At 39.6% G+C, this 14,991-nt stretch overlaps 1 protein-coding gene across 4 annotated transcripts in view; it reads right to left on the reverse strand.

Annotated features, from left to right (window-relative positions):
• The window catches only part of AFF2 (ALF transcription elongation factor 2), a gene marked incomplete at both ends in the record, with an annotated part of 731,149 nt that overhangs the window by 234,700 nt on the left and 481,458 nt on the right, over positions 1–14,991 (reverse strand). For all 4 annotated transcript variants that reach the window (XM_079765477.1, XM_079765476.1, XM_079765475.1 and 1 more), the window contains one exon: positions 10,318–10,362. In XM_079765477.1, coding sequence (XP_079621603.1) covers positions 10,318–10,362 — 45 coding nt within the window. The remainder of the gene's footprint in view (positions 1–10,317; positions 10,363–14,991) is intronic.

Here is a 14,991-nt window from a genome sequence, read left to right on the forward strand (position 1 = left end):
TTAGTTTATTTTGTTCAGAAGGAAACCTTACCTTTTTGTGACAGCATGGATGGATCTGGAGAGCATTATGCTAAATGAAGTAAGCCAGTAAGAAAAAGACAAGTACCATATGATTTCACTTCTGGAGTCAGTTTCTGTCAATTATATTTCACTAGAAAAACTGTCCATCCCATCTAGATGATTATATTTATTTATACAGACGTGAGTAAAGTGTTACTCATTATTATTTTAAACTTGTCTGTATCTGAGAAGTTATTTCTCTTTATTATTGTTTGTTTTATATATTTTGCAGTTCTCAATTTATCTATTTTTAAACTAGCATCTCTTAGCTCTTGTATCACTGCTTTGGCTCTTTTTTGTTTTGTTTTGTTTTTTTTTAAGATAAAATTGCTTTAAAAAACACACATAATTCTTGTAACTATGTTGGTCAGAGCTTTAATTTGTTCACTGGCAATACTTCTTCCTGCTACACTTTTACCATATGCTTTTTTGGAGTGTATTTTTGTGTAGTTCTTTTGATGATTCCTATTTTTATTATTGCTAATGTTTTATTAGTAAGAATTCTTCCTGGACCAGTTATTTGAAGGATGTTTTTATGGCAGTGAGGTCTATGGCTTCATCCAAGACTAGCAAAATACCTTCTGAACATGAGGATGTGTAACCAATAGCTGCTTTGATCCTTACTTCTATCTTATCAAGAGACATCAGCCCTGCATATTTCTCACAAAGCAGCATCTCACTCTTCTAGTTTGCTTCAGCAACAAAGTGCTTCCCACAAATGTGGATTAGTTATGTAATTTCTCATTCAATCCTTCCTTTCCCACTTCTCAAAATATGTATGTCCCAGTCTTGGTCCATGAAACTCTGATCACAAACCATCATACCCTTTCTCATTATTCCAATATTGTTTTTCCTTTTCATGGTATGCTGCTTATCCTGCAAATCAGTGATTCGTCAGCTATGCCTCAGATTCATGGCTATGAGAACTGTCTTTTGGATTCTTCCCTGTTTTACCTTCACAAAATAAATTGTGATTTAGGCTTATGGATGTCTGCTAGTTAGATCAATTATGGATTTAAGATCTCTTTCTCATTCTCCACATTCATTTGGCGATAACAAGAGAAGGGACAAATCTTGTTTTATTCTTTCATTTCAAAAGTGGAAGATGCCTGTCAAATTGATTCTGAGAGGTTACTTTCTCAATGCATTTTCCAGAGACACTGGTTTTTCCTTTACACAGATGCAAATGGAATGGTAAATGTCCCTTGCTTTACCTCCTTTCTTCCCAAACCCAATCCTAGAAGCACAGTCAGGACAAAAGGCTGTTTCCCAAACGACAGTTGGAAGCTATTATGTCTTTCAGAGAAGCCTAGAATGCTTCTTGGAAAACTAATACATTGTCTTGTTACCCTCTCTGTATACCCAAGATACAGAGAGCAAGTATAAATTCTACACGTGGCTTAAATTCTCACCTGCTTTCATTCAATTCAATAGAAAATAATAAATCACTATATTCACAAAAATGAACAGGTTGACAGGAAACAGACTTATTTTTATAGCACACCTAAGATATATAGGGACTCATACATTTACTCAGCTATTTTAAAGGGGCTACTCTGGCTTACTCCCTGGGCAGCTAAATGCTAAGTTGCTAAGTTATGGCATTTGACATCATCTCTTCCTTGACATGTCCCCATTTGAAAGTTTCCTATGATTCACTGGGCTAGTTACCTTGTTACTCACATTACTCATTTTCCCAATGACGTCTGTATAATCATCTAAAATTCACATCATATGCTAGATGCAACCCCCCCAGATTTAACTTGAAAATATTTAAATTACTTGACAGTCTCTAAGTGCAGTTGGAAGCACACTGGATGTCATATATACATTGTTCACATAATAGTTGTTATAATTAAATTTAGCATCTTTCTTCTGGGTTGGTTTGGGTTTGAGAAAAGAGGAAATGATTACTGGTAGGGAAATAATGGGTACTATCTTTTATGGGCTAATTTGCTCAATGAATAGCTCACCTTACATATGCACATTACATATTAAGTCCATTAGTGCTTTGAATTAGTTTCAGAAAGGGTAATCCTCCACATAATTTACCCAGTCAAGGGAATTTTCACCTGCTGACAAATTTACATATTTTCCAATGTCATTAGGTAAGAGCTAGTCATCAGACTAGCAGAGGGTACTATCATTAGTTAGTTCATTTATTTGACTCCATCATTGTTAACATTAATTATAGTCTAAATTATATTTAGCAATTGTTATCCTTCTTGGATGGAACACTATATTACTATTTCAAAAAACTATTAATTTTAAAAGTTCATACCAGAATAAGATAGATGCTTTTAAAGCATTCTGAAAATCTTAGTATTTAAGACAGCCATACAGAAAATTGTTTGCATGATTCCATTTGAACATTATTTATACATTAATATGACAGAATATAAAATCAATTACCTAATTATTGGTTACATTTATCAAATAAAACTATTCTGCACATTTATGAAAATATAATCAAATACACTTTCAGACACAATTATCTTACCAATTTTGTTCTTTGGCTCATTTTTTTCTCACCTTTAATATGGTCCTTTTCCTTTTTTCCCTTTAAAAAACAGCAAATACTCTACATGGTAATCCTGTAATTATTTAGTAAGTTTTATCTATGATGAAACTGTAAACTTAAACACAGACCTAATAACTAGTATTTCCATAATTTAGAAGGCCATAAATACAGATCATGTTGTAATAAAAGAGAGGTGCCTATGTCAGTGTTTGCCAACCTGATTCATATGGCAGGGAGAGATCTGTAAGACAATACAGTTTATAAAATCAAGTTTCCTAAATTCTAAGTAGCAAATTCTGCATCCCTCATAAACAGTGAATTACAGATGTTTGCCTATAAAATTATCAACTATTGAAGGTGCTTTGGTAGGAAACACAATCTGTTCAGTGTCAAATCCAAGAGAAACATTTCATATGCATTTTTACTCTAGAAATGATTTAGTTGATAGTTTATTGATATCTTAAAGTAAATCCTTGCTAGGAATAAATAAATCATACCATTGCAGAACAAATAATCATTGAACATCCATCCTTAGCTAGTAGCATTTAGCTCATGCTTCTCTACTTGGCTTAAGTCTTCCAGAAATGATTACTCTAGGACCCATAAAACCCTGTGGAGCTTAGAAAAGAAGCTTCTGCTGCTGCTCACATTATTACATATGAGCAGCTTAAGAATCCCTCAAATGATAGATGAATTGTAACTCCAAAACGCCATCACTGAGGCCAGAATTGTTATTATTTTTCATTTCTATTTGTTATTGAGGGTAGCTTGACTCTCAAGAGAAAATGGAATGCTGATGAAAGCAGGTACACAGGCTGGGCTGCACTGAGCTGATTACTGCCTTAAAGTCTCTGATTTGTAAAATTTATAATAAGCAATAATGTTCTTGACAAGTAGTAAAACATCTGAATTTATGCAACTTATTCTGTGGGAGAAGGGCAATTTGCCAGAAAAGTGCTGTAGGTTGGTTAATTCTGGATTGTTTGAAAAACTGCTTGAAATTATTTTGACATAACTGGATTTGTACAAATTAAGGAAACATAAAAAGCTGAAATGAACTGTTTGTTAATGCCATAATTATGAAGTGAAATGGAACTTGTGAATTGTGGATGGATTCAGGTAAACCAACAGGAACAGAGGGAATGTGTGACATGACATTGTCAGAGACATGGGGACAAATTACTTAACCTTCTGGGTTTCACCCTTTCCTATTTTGTAAAATGTGATTAATAAGACAATCTGTTAGGGCTGTTATGAAGAGAAAATGACAATGTGCTTAAGTAGTATACCTGGCATACAGTAAGTAGCACATTATTATTGTTATTTATTTTATTAATAGCAGTAATTTATTGCTATTATTTTATTATTTGAAATGATATTTGAAAATATTAAGAATAGCAGGAAGAAATAATTTATTCTTCAAACCTGCTCAACATATGTTGGTTTGCTGGTATTCTTAGTCAAAGCTTCTAAAATAAATCAGCCAGTGTCTGAAGCATTTTTATAGGTCTTATTTTTTCCAGTTTTATTGAGAAATAATGATATATACTAGTATCTCTGTATAAGTTCAAGGAGTACAGCATGATAGTTTGATTTTATATAGTGAAATTATTAGCATAGTAGGTTCAGCTAACATCCATCTTCTCACATAAATACAACAAAAATAAAAGAAAAAAAGGAAAAAATCTTGTGATGAGAACTCATAAGATTCAGTCTCTTAACAATTTTTCTATGTGCCAAACAGTATGTACCATATTATACCACTATAGTCATTGTGTTGGACATTACCTCATTAGTACTTATCTATACTAATAAAAGGGTAATATGTTAATTAGACTGGACATCTTCCGGATGTCCTCCTGGACAAAGTCACTGTGGCAGGGGCTGAGGCAGAGGCAGTTAGGGGCCATCAGGCCCACAGGGGAGGGCAGTTAGGGCCAATCAGGCTGGTAGGGGAGGGAAGTTAGGGGTGATAAGGCAGGCAGAAAGGTGGGTGGTTAGGAGCCAGTGGTCCCAGATTGCAGGAGGGATGCTCTCAATATTTTGCTATTATCTAACAACTAGAAGCCCAGTTCACAGATACGTGCACCAGCGGGGTCCCTTGGTCTGGCCTGCGAAGATCAGGCTGAAACTGGCAGTCAGACATCCCCTGAGAGGTCCTGGATTGGAGAGGGTGCAGGCTGGGCTGAGGGACCCCCCCATGCATGAATTTAGTGCACTGGGCCTCTAGTTTATCTTATTATTGTAAATTTGTACCTTTTGACCAACTTCTTCCAATTTACCCTCCCCTTGCTTATGTCTTTGGTAAAAAAAAGTCCAATCTTTTTTTCTATGAATTTTTTTTAGATCCCACATACAGGTGAGATCATATAGTATTTGTCTTGAGGTCCATACATATTGTCACAAATGAATAGGATTTCCTCATTTTTATGGCAGAATAATATTCCAGTACACATACAAACACAACTTCTTTATTCGTTCATCCATCAATGGGCACTTAGGTTGTTTCCATGTCTTGGCTATTGTGGATAATGCTGTTGTGAACATGGGAGTGCAGATATCTTTTTGAGTTAGTGCTTTTATTTCCTTTGCACATATTATTATCAGAAATGGAATTTAAGCAATATATATATATATATATATATATATATATATATATATATATATATTTAATCAAAGGTTTCTTGCTGTAGGTTTGTGAATAAGGTGGCTGACAGTTAGGTGTAGTGCAAAATGAAGTCTGAGTTCTATTTCTCCTTTGCCATATACTAGCCTCACCCAAGAATACAGGTCATTTATAACCTCTTTGGGTCTCAACTTCCTGATATAGTAAGGAACTAACATGTTTCTTACGATAAACACTAGAGGCCCAGTGCATGAAATTCGTGCACGGGGTGGGGGGTGTCCCTCAGCCCAGCCTGCACCCTCTCCAATCTGGGACCCCTCGAGGGATATCCGACTGCCCATTTAGACCTGATGGGATCGGGTCTAAATGGGCAATCGGACATCCCTCTCACAATCCAGGACTGCTGGCTCCCAACTGCTCGCCTGCCTGCCTTCCTGATTGCACCTAACCGCTTCTGCCTGCCAGCCTGATCACCCCCTAACCACTCCCATGCCAGCCTGATTGATATCTAACTGCGCCCCTGCCAGCCTGTTTTCCCCCAACTTCCCTCCTCTGCTGGCCTGGTGACCCCTAACTGCCCTCCCCTGCAGGGTTGGTCACCCACAACTGCCCTCCCTTGCAGGCCTGGTGCCTCCCAACTGCCCTCCCCTGCTGGCCATCTTGTGGCGGCCATCTTGTGTCCACATGGGGGCAGAACCTTTGACCACATGGGGGCAGCCATCTTGTTTGTTGGAGTGATGGTCAATCTGCATATTACTCTTTTATTAGATAGGATAGAGGCCTGGTGCAGGGGTGGAGGCCAGCTTGTTTGCCCTGAAGGGTGTCCCAGATCAGGGTGGGGGTTACCTTGGGGCATGGGGTGGCCTGGGCAAGGCGCCTGTGGTGGTTTGCAGGCCAGCCACACCCTCTGGCGACCCAAGTGGAGGCCCTGGTATCTGGAATTTATTTACCTTCTATAATTGAAACTTTGTAGCCTGGAGCAGAGCCAAGCCTCCTGCTCGATCCATGGCTGCCGCCATTTCTGTTGGAATTTATTTACCTTCTGTAATTGAAACTTTGTACCCTTGAGTGGAGGCCTGGGCCCGCCAGGGTGTGTGGAAAGCTTTGCTTCCTTCATTGCCAGGGAAACCCAAGCCTCCCTCCTCCTCTCTGTGGCCACAGCCATCTTGGTTGTTGTTAATTTGCATACTCACTCTGATTGGCTGGTGGGTGTGGCTGGTGGGTGTAGTGGAGTGATGATTAATTTGCATATTACTCTTTTATTAGATAGGATAAGATAACAAGGTTCAAGTGCTTTGAAATTCAGTTGTGCTATAGGGAAATAAGTTTGCTATATAGGGTCAAGTGGGCTCTGGAAGACCAGACAAGGTGGGATACAACCTAGTAAGAGAACTTGGAGTGCAAGCAAACAAGGAGAAGTGGAAGTGATGGTCTGAAAGGAAGCTGATCCCATTATCAGAGGAATGGTAAGAGCAACTTTCAGAGAAAGCCAACTGGTTTGAATTTGAACAGCATTTTTGGAAAAAAAGCGGGGGGGGGGCAACATAAAATGCATTAGGCAAAAGCATTTCCATTGCCGGGACACTGATGGGCTGAGAGTTGGGGAGAGGTAATTTTTACTGACCTTCATTAATAAAATAAGTTTTTCCCTATGTTAGATGAAGTGGATTTGCATACATTTGTCTGCAGTGCTATAGAGGAAAAAAGCGGGGGTGGGGGGGAATCAGGGAGGTTGGAAAAGTTGAGAGAGAAAACATACTGAGATCTCCATGTTACATATGCAAACAGAGTTTACACTTTAAAGATTCCTTCACTGCAGGTGGATGTTGGGGTGAAAAGGTGAATAATCACACCTTGCTTTCTAGATGAAAAGATTGAAAAGCCACACAGCTAGGCAGTGATGGAATGTCATGAACAACTAGAGGCCAGTCCTCCCTGTCTCTTGGCTCCTTCATCTGCATAGCTCCATTTCAGTAAGGAAGAGAAGATGACCTTACTTGCTCTGGACTCTGTTTAGTTTGAAAAACATTGAGGGTGTTAGAAAGAGTTGGAGATAAATAGTAAAGGTACTCCCTCCAAGAAGTAGGCTGATGGTGAGCAAAGTGATAGAGAGACTGTAGAACCATCCAAAAGAAATAGAAATATGAATGTGTGATAACAAAATATACAGTAAGAACTCTGTTGTTCCATGAAATGCAGTCTGTAAAAGTTTAAGAATTAGTAATAAACTTTAGGACATAAACTTCAGAAAGTTTATTTTTATTCCAAGTATGGTAAATGAAATATGTCATTCTTCAATTTAAAAAAGCCCAGTCATTAATGGTGTTTTTTAAAAAAAGTAAAGAATTATAGCCCTGGCCGAAATGGTTTAGTTGGTTGAGAGTTGTCTCAGCACTTAAGGGTTGGTTCAATACCCAGTCAGGACACATGCCAAAGTTGTGGGCTTGATCCCTGGTAGGAGATATGCAGGAGGCAGCTCTCTCCCCTCTCTTTCTCTCTCCCCTCCTCTCTCTCTACTTTTTGTTGTTGTTGTTGTTGTTAATCCTCACCTGAGGATATTTTTCCATTGATTTTTATAGAGAGTGGAAGGGAGAGGGAGAAACACACAGAGAGAAACATTGATGTGAACAAGACACATTGATTAGTTGTCTCCTGCACGTGCCCCGACCAGGGCCAGGTATGGAGCTTGCAACCGAGGTACATGCCCTTGACCACAATCAAATACTGGACCCTTCAGTCCACGGGCCAACTCTCTATTCATTGAGATAAACAGGCTACGGCCTTTCCTCTCTTTCTAAAATCAATAAAGACAGATAAAAAAGACTTCTATATAACCTATTAGAGGCTCAGTGCATGATTAAATCATGCACGTGAAGGGTCCCCTAGGCCTAACCTGCCATCCTGGTGCCAGAGTGGACAGGCACTCACCTCCCACGCTTTCGCTTTCGATTGCGGGGGAGCTGGGTGCCTGTCCGCTGGTGCACCAGGCCTTTCAGAAGCTCTGGCGCAGGAGAGGCTTCTGAAAGGCCTGGTGCCAGAGCAGACAGGCACCCAGCTCCCCCACTTTTGATGGTCTGCGGCGGGACATGGGCTCGCTGCCCCAGAGGCCCCTTCTGTGCTGCAGCACAGCCATGGCGCAGACGCTGAGCTCGTGCAGCTGCTGGCAACACAAGCTCAGCGTCCTGCCAGCCCAATCAGCCATCCCGGCCACCCTGAGTCCCGACCCCCCGCGCCTCCTGGCCAATCGTGGGCATAGCTAAGGTACGGTCAATTTGCATATTTGTCTATTATTAGGTAGGATAGCCTCTCAAAAAAGTAAGAAAAGACATTTCGCCAAATTCTCCTGTACAAACAACAGAAAAACACATTTTACTCTCTCAAAGGGTGCTAGCTTTTTCAAACTTATTAAAACAACCTGTTTTTTTTTCTTTCCATGTGACATTCTGTTTCTCTAAGTGGCTTCTCCAGCAGACTGGAGTTGCCAGCCCCTGGCACGTGTTCAACCGCTCCCCTCACTTAGTCACTGTGTGAGCCACCTAGGCACCTGGGCCAGGTTGCTCTTAAGTAGAAATTTCAATTGTGACAGATTAGGTAGTAATTTTTGAAATGGGTCCAGCATTCCTTTGCGAGTTAATAAAAGACCACTGACATCACTTGGAAAAACAAGACTACTGTAGTGACCAGGGTAATATGTTCCTTTAAGGAACACAGCCATCACACAAGTAAAGATTTTCTGTATTTGGTGTATCTTACCTTTGTTCACCCAATGGAAAGAGCAAGGGACTGGGTTCCCAGGGTACACCACACTCATGGATTTCACAACAGTCAACCACCCCAAACTCAGACCCTTGGATCCCAAGGAAAGATGACTAAGGGGTTCCTGGTCTCTTAACTTATAAAAGTAGCCAGCATGTCCCTAATTCAGATAGTCTCATCTCTGATCAGAGTGATAGGACTCCTTTTTAATAATCATTAACAATGATTTTTAGCTAAAAAGGTACATGAATATCCACAAAAGTTGAAATCACGTGGCTATTCCATTTGGTAGTAAACAGTTTTCTGCTCTTTATTATTCATTCCTTTGGCTGGGATTCCGCAGGGTTTGATTAAAAAACTGGACTTCTAAGAAGCATTTACCAGGAGGAGTCTCAGGGGGAATTGGAGTGAATGTGGTAAGTGAGGAAAGGGGGTGCAGAATTTTAAATGGCACACAGATTCTTTCCCAAATGGAAATCCTACATGGTTCCTCCTGGTCACAGTGATAATAATTTATCATAATGAAAAGCATTCATATACTACTTGGCAGCTAATACGGGAATAAGGACAGGTATTATTGTCCTATTTTACAGAAAAGAAAGGGAGATTCAGAAAGATGAAGTCATCTGTCCAAATCATAGAAATGACAAATAGTGGAGGCAGGACTGGACCTCTCTTCTATGACACCTATTTTTCATGTACCATATTGCCTTATGATGCCAAAAGCCAGAGGCAGGAGATACATTTTTCTGGCTTGGCTTTGGTTTTTCCTTTTGGTTAATCATTTACTTTGGGAGAGGTTAGTGCCACCATTTGTAAATTTTTGCTGCCTCATGCTATTCTCATGCACAAATTCACTCCCATCAGTATCATTTCTCACTGACCATCATTCTTGATTCTCTTCCCATCCTTGCTTCCACATCTCAACCCCTCCTTATAGGCTACAATTTCCATAACCATGTACCATCAGCAATGTAGTGGAATACAACAATGACATTGTCTTGAGATCCCAGAAAGCAGAAAGGCAAACATTTTGGGTAAGATGTTTAAATAGGGAAAGTTTCCTTAAACAGGTGTTGAGTCCATCCAGTCTCCAAATAAAGAGCCATAAGGATGTCAGAATGGGACAGAAGGTTGGTGAGATTAAGATATTAGCTTGATTAAAGGATCGGCATGACAGGTAAGAAATGAGACAGGAGGTATAAACAGAAGGGTCTTGAAGTTATATTCCTGGAAACAGAACAGTAATTACTTTAAACAGTTTAAGCAGATATATTGCTTCATTACTTTAAACAGTTTAAGCAGATATATTGCTTCATTATTAAAAGGCACAGAAATAAAGGTTTAAACTCACCCTCAAGATTTCTTCAACACAGCTTGGATCACTGGGAAGGTTTACCTAAAACAAAATAAACATAAAAAAATTAAGCACAATCTAGTTACTTTCAGAGAAGCTTATTGTATAATACTTTTACTCTTCAGGAAAAATTGTAAGGAAAATAAATATAGGTATCAATGTGGTTTTTCCTTATTATATACAAAGCACAAGGGATCTGCAAATGACCAATTTTATTTTACTTCAATGAAACAGTAAGACCACAGTGCAAGGTGCAGAAAGCAAGTGCCTCATTCTGTCACTGATTTGCTGTTGGACACTGAGCCATCCTTCCCCATTGACCAGACTTCACTTTGCTCATCTACTGGTATTCAAAGAAGGAGTTCAACTTCCTGATCTTTAAGGTCTCTTTGACCTTCTGACACAGTTTAGTGTGTTACTCATGATCACAGATTTTTAAAAGATGAGGTCTATATGAAACACTTCTACGATTAAATTAAGTTCTCTTTGAACTTATGAGCCCAACCAGATGCCTACAATTCTTATTGAAAACACAGGATAAAACTCCTATGTAAACTGCATGCTTGCCTTGGCACTTAGACTCTTACACATACACAGTTAATCCCTTGAGCCATCTTTCCCAGTGTGACAACTTTCCAATCAACCAAAATTCAATCACCTAGCAGAAATGTACTGCGGACATACTCCATGTCTGGCAGTTGGCCCTTTCCTCTAGGGGCTCCATAATGAAAGCAAGAATCCAAACACCAAAGTGAGACACCAGCTATAAAACAATGTATAACGAAGGACTTGAGAGCCACCTGGACAAAGGTCTTCTGGGCATGATGTCACCTGTGCAGGTATGGGCATCCCCCCAACATTCTTATCACTCTCCTTCATACCTTCAGCCTGTCCAGAATTGCAATTTGATCATTTCCACCTCCCTCCAGTTCTGGTAAATATAATATTTGCTCTCTTTGATTCACTGCCTTGGGATATAAAAAGCTGGTTTTATGCAGAGAGCACTTTCACAGAGTCCACATGTTTCAGGCCTCTTACAGGGCAATTAAGTCAAAATCCCTTAGTTACTCTGACACATTTGAATATGAACATAATTATATTTCAGGAAATGGGACTAGAATATGGATCCAGTTTCCCTCAAAGTTAAAATATGTTAAACTTATCAGCAAATCTTAACTTAGCATTAAAGTTGCTACTGTGTATGCATTAATTTCAACTAATATTTTTGAATACCTTCTCCATGTAAAGTCACCTGCTCCAAGTAGCATAAAATCCCTAGTGGGGGAGGCAGGCTGAGAAAGAGCCACCAGCAATGAGTGGCCATCCAGCCTGGGTTACCCTGGTATAACTAATCGATAGTGTCCTCTTTCCACCTTAAAAATGTCCCAGTTTGGATGATAAATTATACAGTCACCCTTCCAAGAACTATCATATTCTAATACCGAGTAGAAGAAAAATAAAAATATAGGCTAAAAAAGTTGGCTGGGCACACATTGTCAAGAACCTTAAATGTAGATTTTTGTTAGGGAACCATAGGTGGCCTAGCACAGTTCTTTGTTAATTTATCCATTCATTAAGCAAATATTTTTGAGGGCCAGAGTCTGTGCCACTAGACTTGCAGTAGGCACAGATATAATAGGAAGCAAAAGGAAACAGTTTCTTCTCTCATGGAGTTTGCAAATTCAAGAGGAAGGCAGATATGAAGAATCACATAGTTAATGTACAACTGTAACTGTGGTAAGTGCTACAAAGGAGATCATCCTATGGACACTAGTTCTTCAAAAGAAAGAATTAACTAGTGAGCATTACCTAGGTGCATGTCCAAATAATTGAGAAATGCTGCAATCTCTCTGCCTCTTGGAGATCCATGATGCAAATTAAAGGCTCTGGGACACCTATCTTAATTTGTTTAATATAGCACTTCCCAATTTTCTTGACTGAATTCTTGGGTTTTTAGTATTTGTAATACCCCCCATTAACAATTATTATAATTTCACAGAATGAATACTTACAGAACATCTACTTGGAGATAGTGTTCTATTACAAGATTACAGAACTCAACTGATTATTCTTAACAGCAAATAAAATCTCATTCCATTGTTCATTGCTCCAATAACTATTTTCCAAGACAATTCTTAAACTTCCAATGAATACCTTCCCCAAACACCAATATCAAAAATGATTATAGCAAAATCTTTTATCTTTAATATTGCTATTGCATTGTGTCAGTGTGGGCTGCCTGGGGTAAAAATATATGGCCCACTCTCATGAGAAGGTCTTTGTTCTCCTTTTTCCATACAAATGCATAAACATTAATTTTTTAATTAAAAATAAAAAATATTGGCAATATGCAAACACAACATTTATGAGTATAAATGTTGGGTGGGAGTCCTGGCCCTATCACCAGGGAGCTGGACTTTGTAACTAATCCTTTAAAATTCCACTTTTTCCAATTGTAAAATAAAATAAAATAATAGTAATAACAATACCTATTCCTTTAAAATCTAACAGGGTTTCTGTGAGCAGGAAATGAAATAAATAATGTGAATATACTTTATAACCCACAAAGCCCCACAGAATGAGTCAGGTTTGTACCCCTTGTCCTGTTCTTCTTACTGCTTTATTATTAAGTCCAATCTTCTTGTCTTTTCAAGGTAAAATTTGACTCACTCTTGTCAACTGCAAATATCATCTCTACACCTGGTATTATGAATATCCATTTCCTTATTGGGGAAATGCTGTCAAAATAGAAAGAGTTGTGGACTCTGGGGCTTTACAGGAAATCTAATAATGACTTATTGCAGTTGGTAGCACTCAGGATTGGGAATAACTCTACAGACAAGGGCAGCGAAATAAATATGCATCCACATGAAGTGTTCAGAATTTTTTAAAGGAAATAATGGAATCAAGCATTCACATGGAGCCACTAGTTCCACAAATTAATCTAGTCCTGCCTTATAGCTGTTTACACTGTCAGACAACTACATTCAAGCCGCAAGTATTTTTCCCACTGCAAGTGTGTTTGAGTTAACCGGCGAGTATTTCCTAGGTGCCTAGAAGAGTGTGAGGTATTGTGGATTGCTAATACAAATAACTATGAAACTTGGCCTCTTTCTTTCCAAGTTACATGTCTAGAAGGGGTGGGAAAACAAACAATTATAGACCCATTGGGATATACATTGTAAGGTAATCCCGACAAGGGTAATAGGATGGCATTCATTCACCCCCTCCACCTATTCAGTTCTTCCATTTATTTCTTTAGACGGCAAATCTGGATTGAATTCACATTATGCTCAGGATGGTGCCAAGAGGGAGTATTTAAAGAACTAAAGACAACATAATTTGTGCCTTCAAGATGCCACACAAATTGGGGAGACAAACATTTACAAGGGAAACAGACAATACTGACAATACCATACAGGAGGTTTGATTTAGGTGTCCAGGAGACAGTACCTACCGGGCTTGTGGACAGAGTCATGTCCGACAGAAGCTCCCAGCCGCCGAGATCCTGACTGTAGTCCTCACTCCATATAGGAGTGAGAGGCCAAGGACTTGACATGGCTGAGAAGTGGTGGGGCCACCTGAAGCCACTCTGGTCTCTGAGCTCCCTGCAGAGCTGCGCCGGGGAAGAAAGCTGAGCTGAGGCTATGGATCAGCCCAAATTATGCCCAGTTGCTCTCTCTATGTCTGTCTCTGTCTCTCTTTCTCTGACGCACACCCCTCTTGCAGTAATTCTGGAGTCACTCAGACAGGTGTGAGAGAAGACTGGGGAAGAGAGCTAGTGGTGATACCAGGATTAGAACTGCTATCCGATGAGTTGGCAAACCGCTGTTTAATTCCGGAGCCACCTTCTCTTCTCTTTAAATCCTCTCTTGAGTATTCAGATAGTCCACAAAGCGCAAGTTAGCCACTCAGAGCTGCAGCGTTCTTTTGCATTCCCCCTCTCTAACCCCTCCTCCTGGAGCAGAAAGCAAGGCTGTGCTCTTCTCACTCCTGGTCCCAAAAGAACCTCTTGTGCTGGGCACAAATGTGGTCTTCTGAAGGCCAGCCAGGAAGGCAAGCGCACGTCAGGCAGGTGGTGAATTGACTGAGAGCCCTCACAAGTGCCTACCCTCTATGCATGTGACAGTGTAGGCTGCCACCCCATGTAGCCACAGAGAGACCACACACAGATCATCTGCCTAGTGATAAATACATATCTTAGGAAATAATCAGGGTACCTTTAAATAATCAAATATTCAATTAACTGCAGCAACAATAAATGAATTGCATAGGATGTTTTAATCATTCTGGAATTAATCAGTTTGGAGAATACTTCTTGGCGATTAGGGTAATATAAGATATCAAAAATACCCTGATTGTGGCATTGAGAGACATAAGCAGCAGCTAGCACTAATAGAAAACATTGAGATTAATGTAAAACATTAAAAGAATAATAATCACCACATTGTTAACCCAGAGGAGCTCAATGCATGCCTCTCAGTACATTATTATTAAGGGATTGTGGGAGAAGAGAGGTCATTTTTCCCCTTAAAATCATCCTGAGGTTGCCTTATAATACCTGGCAATCAAAGCCCACTATTCTAGGTATATTTCACCTTGGCAATGACTTCGTAAAGCAGGCTTACAGCTGTTGGGGGGGGGGGAGGTTGTTGTGCTGGGTCGGGGATC

Source organism: Cnephaeus nilssonii (assembly GCF_951640355.1).
Source record: "Cnephaeus nilssonii genome assembly, chromosome: X".
Classification (NCBI taxonomy): Eukaryota; Metazoa; Chordata; class Mammalia; order Chiroptera; family Vespertilionidae; genus Cnephaeus; species Cnephaeus nilssonii.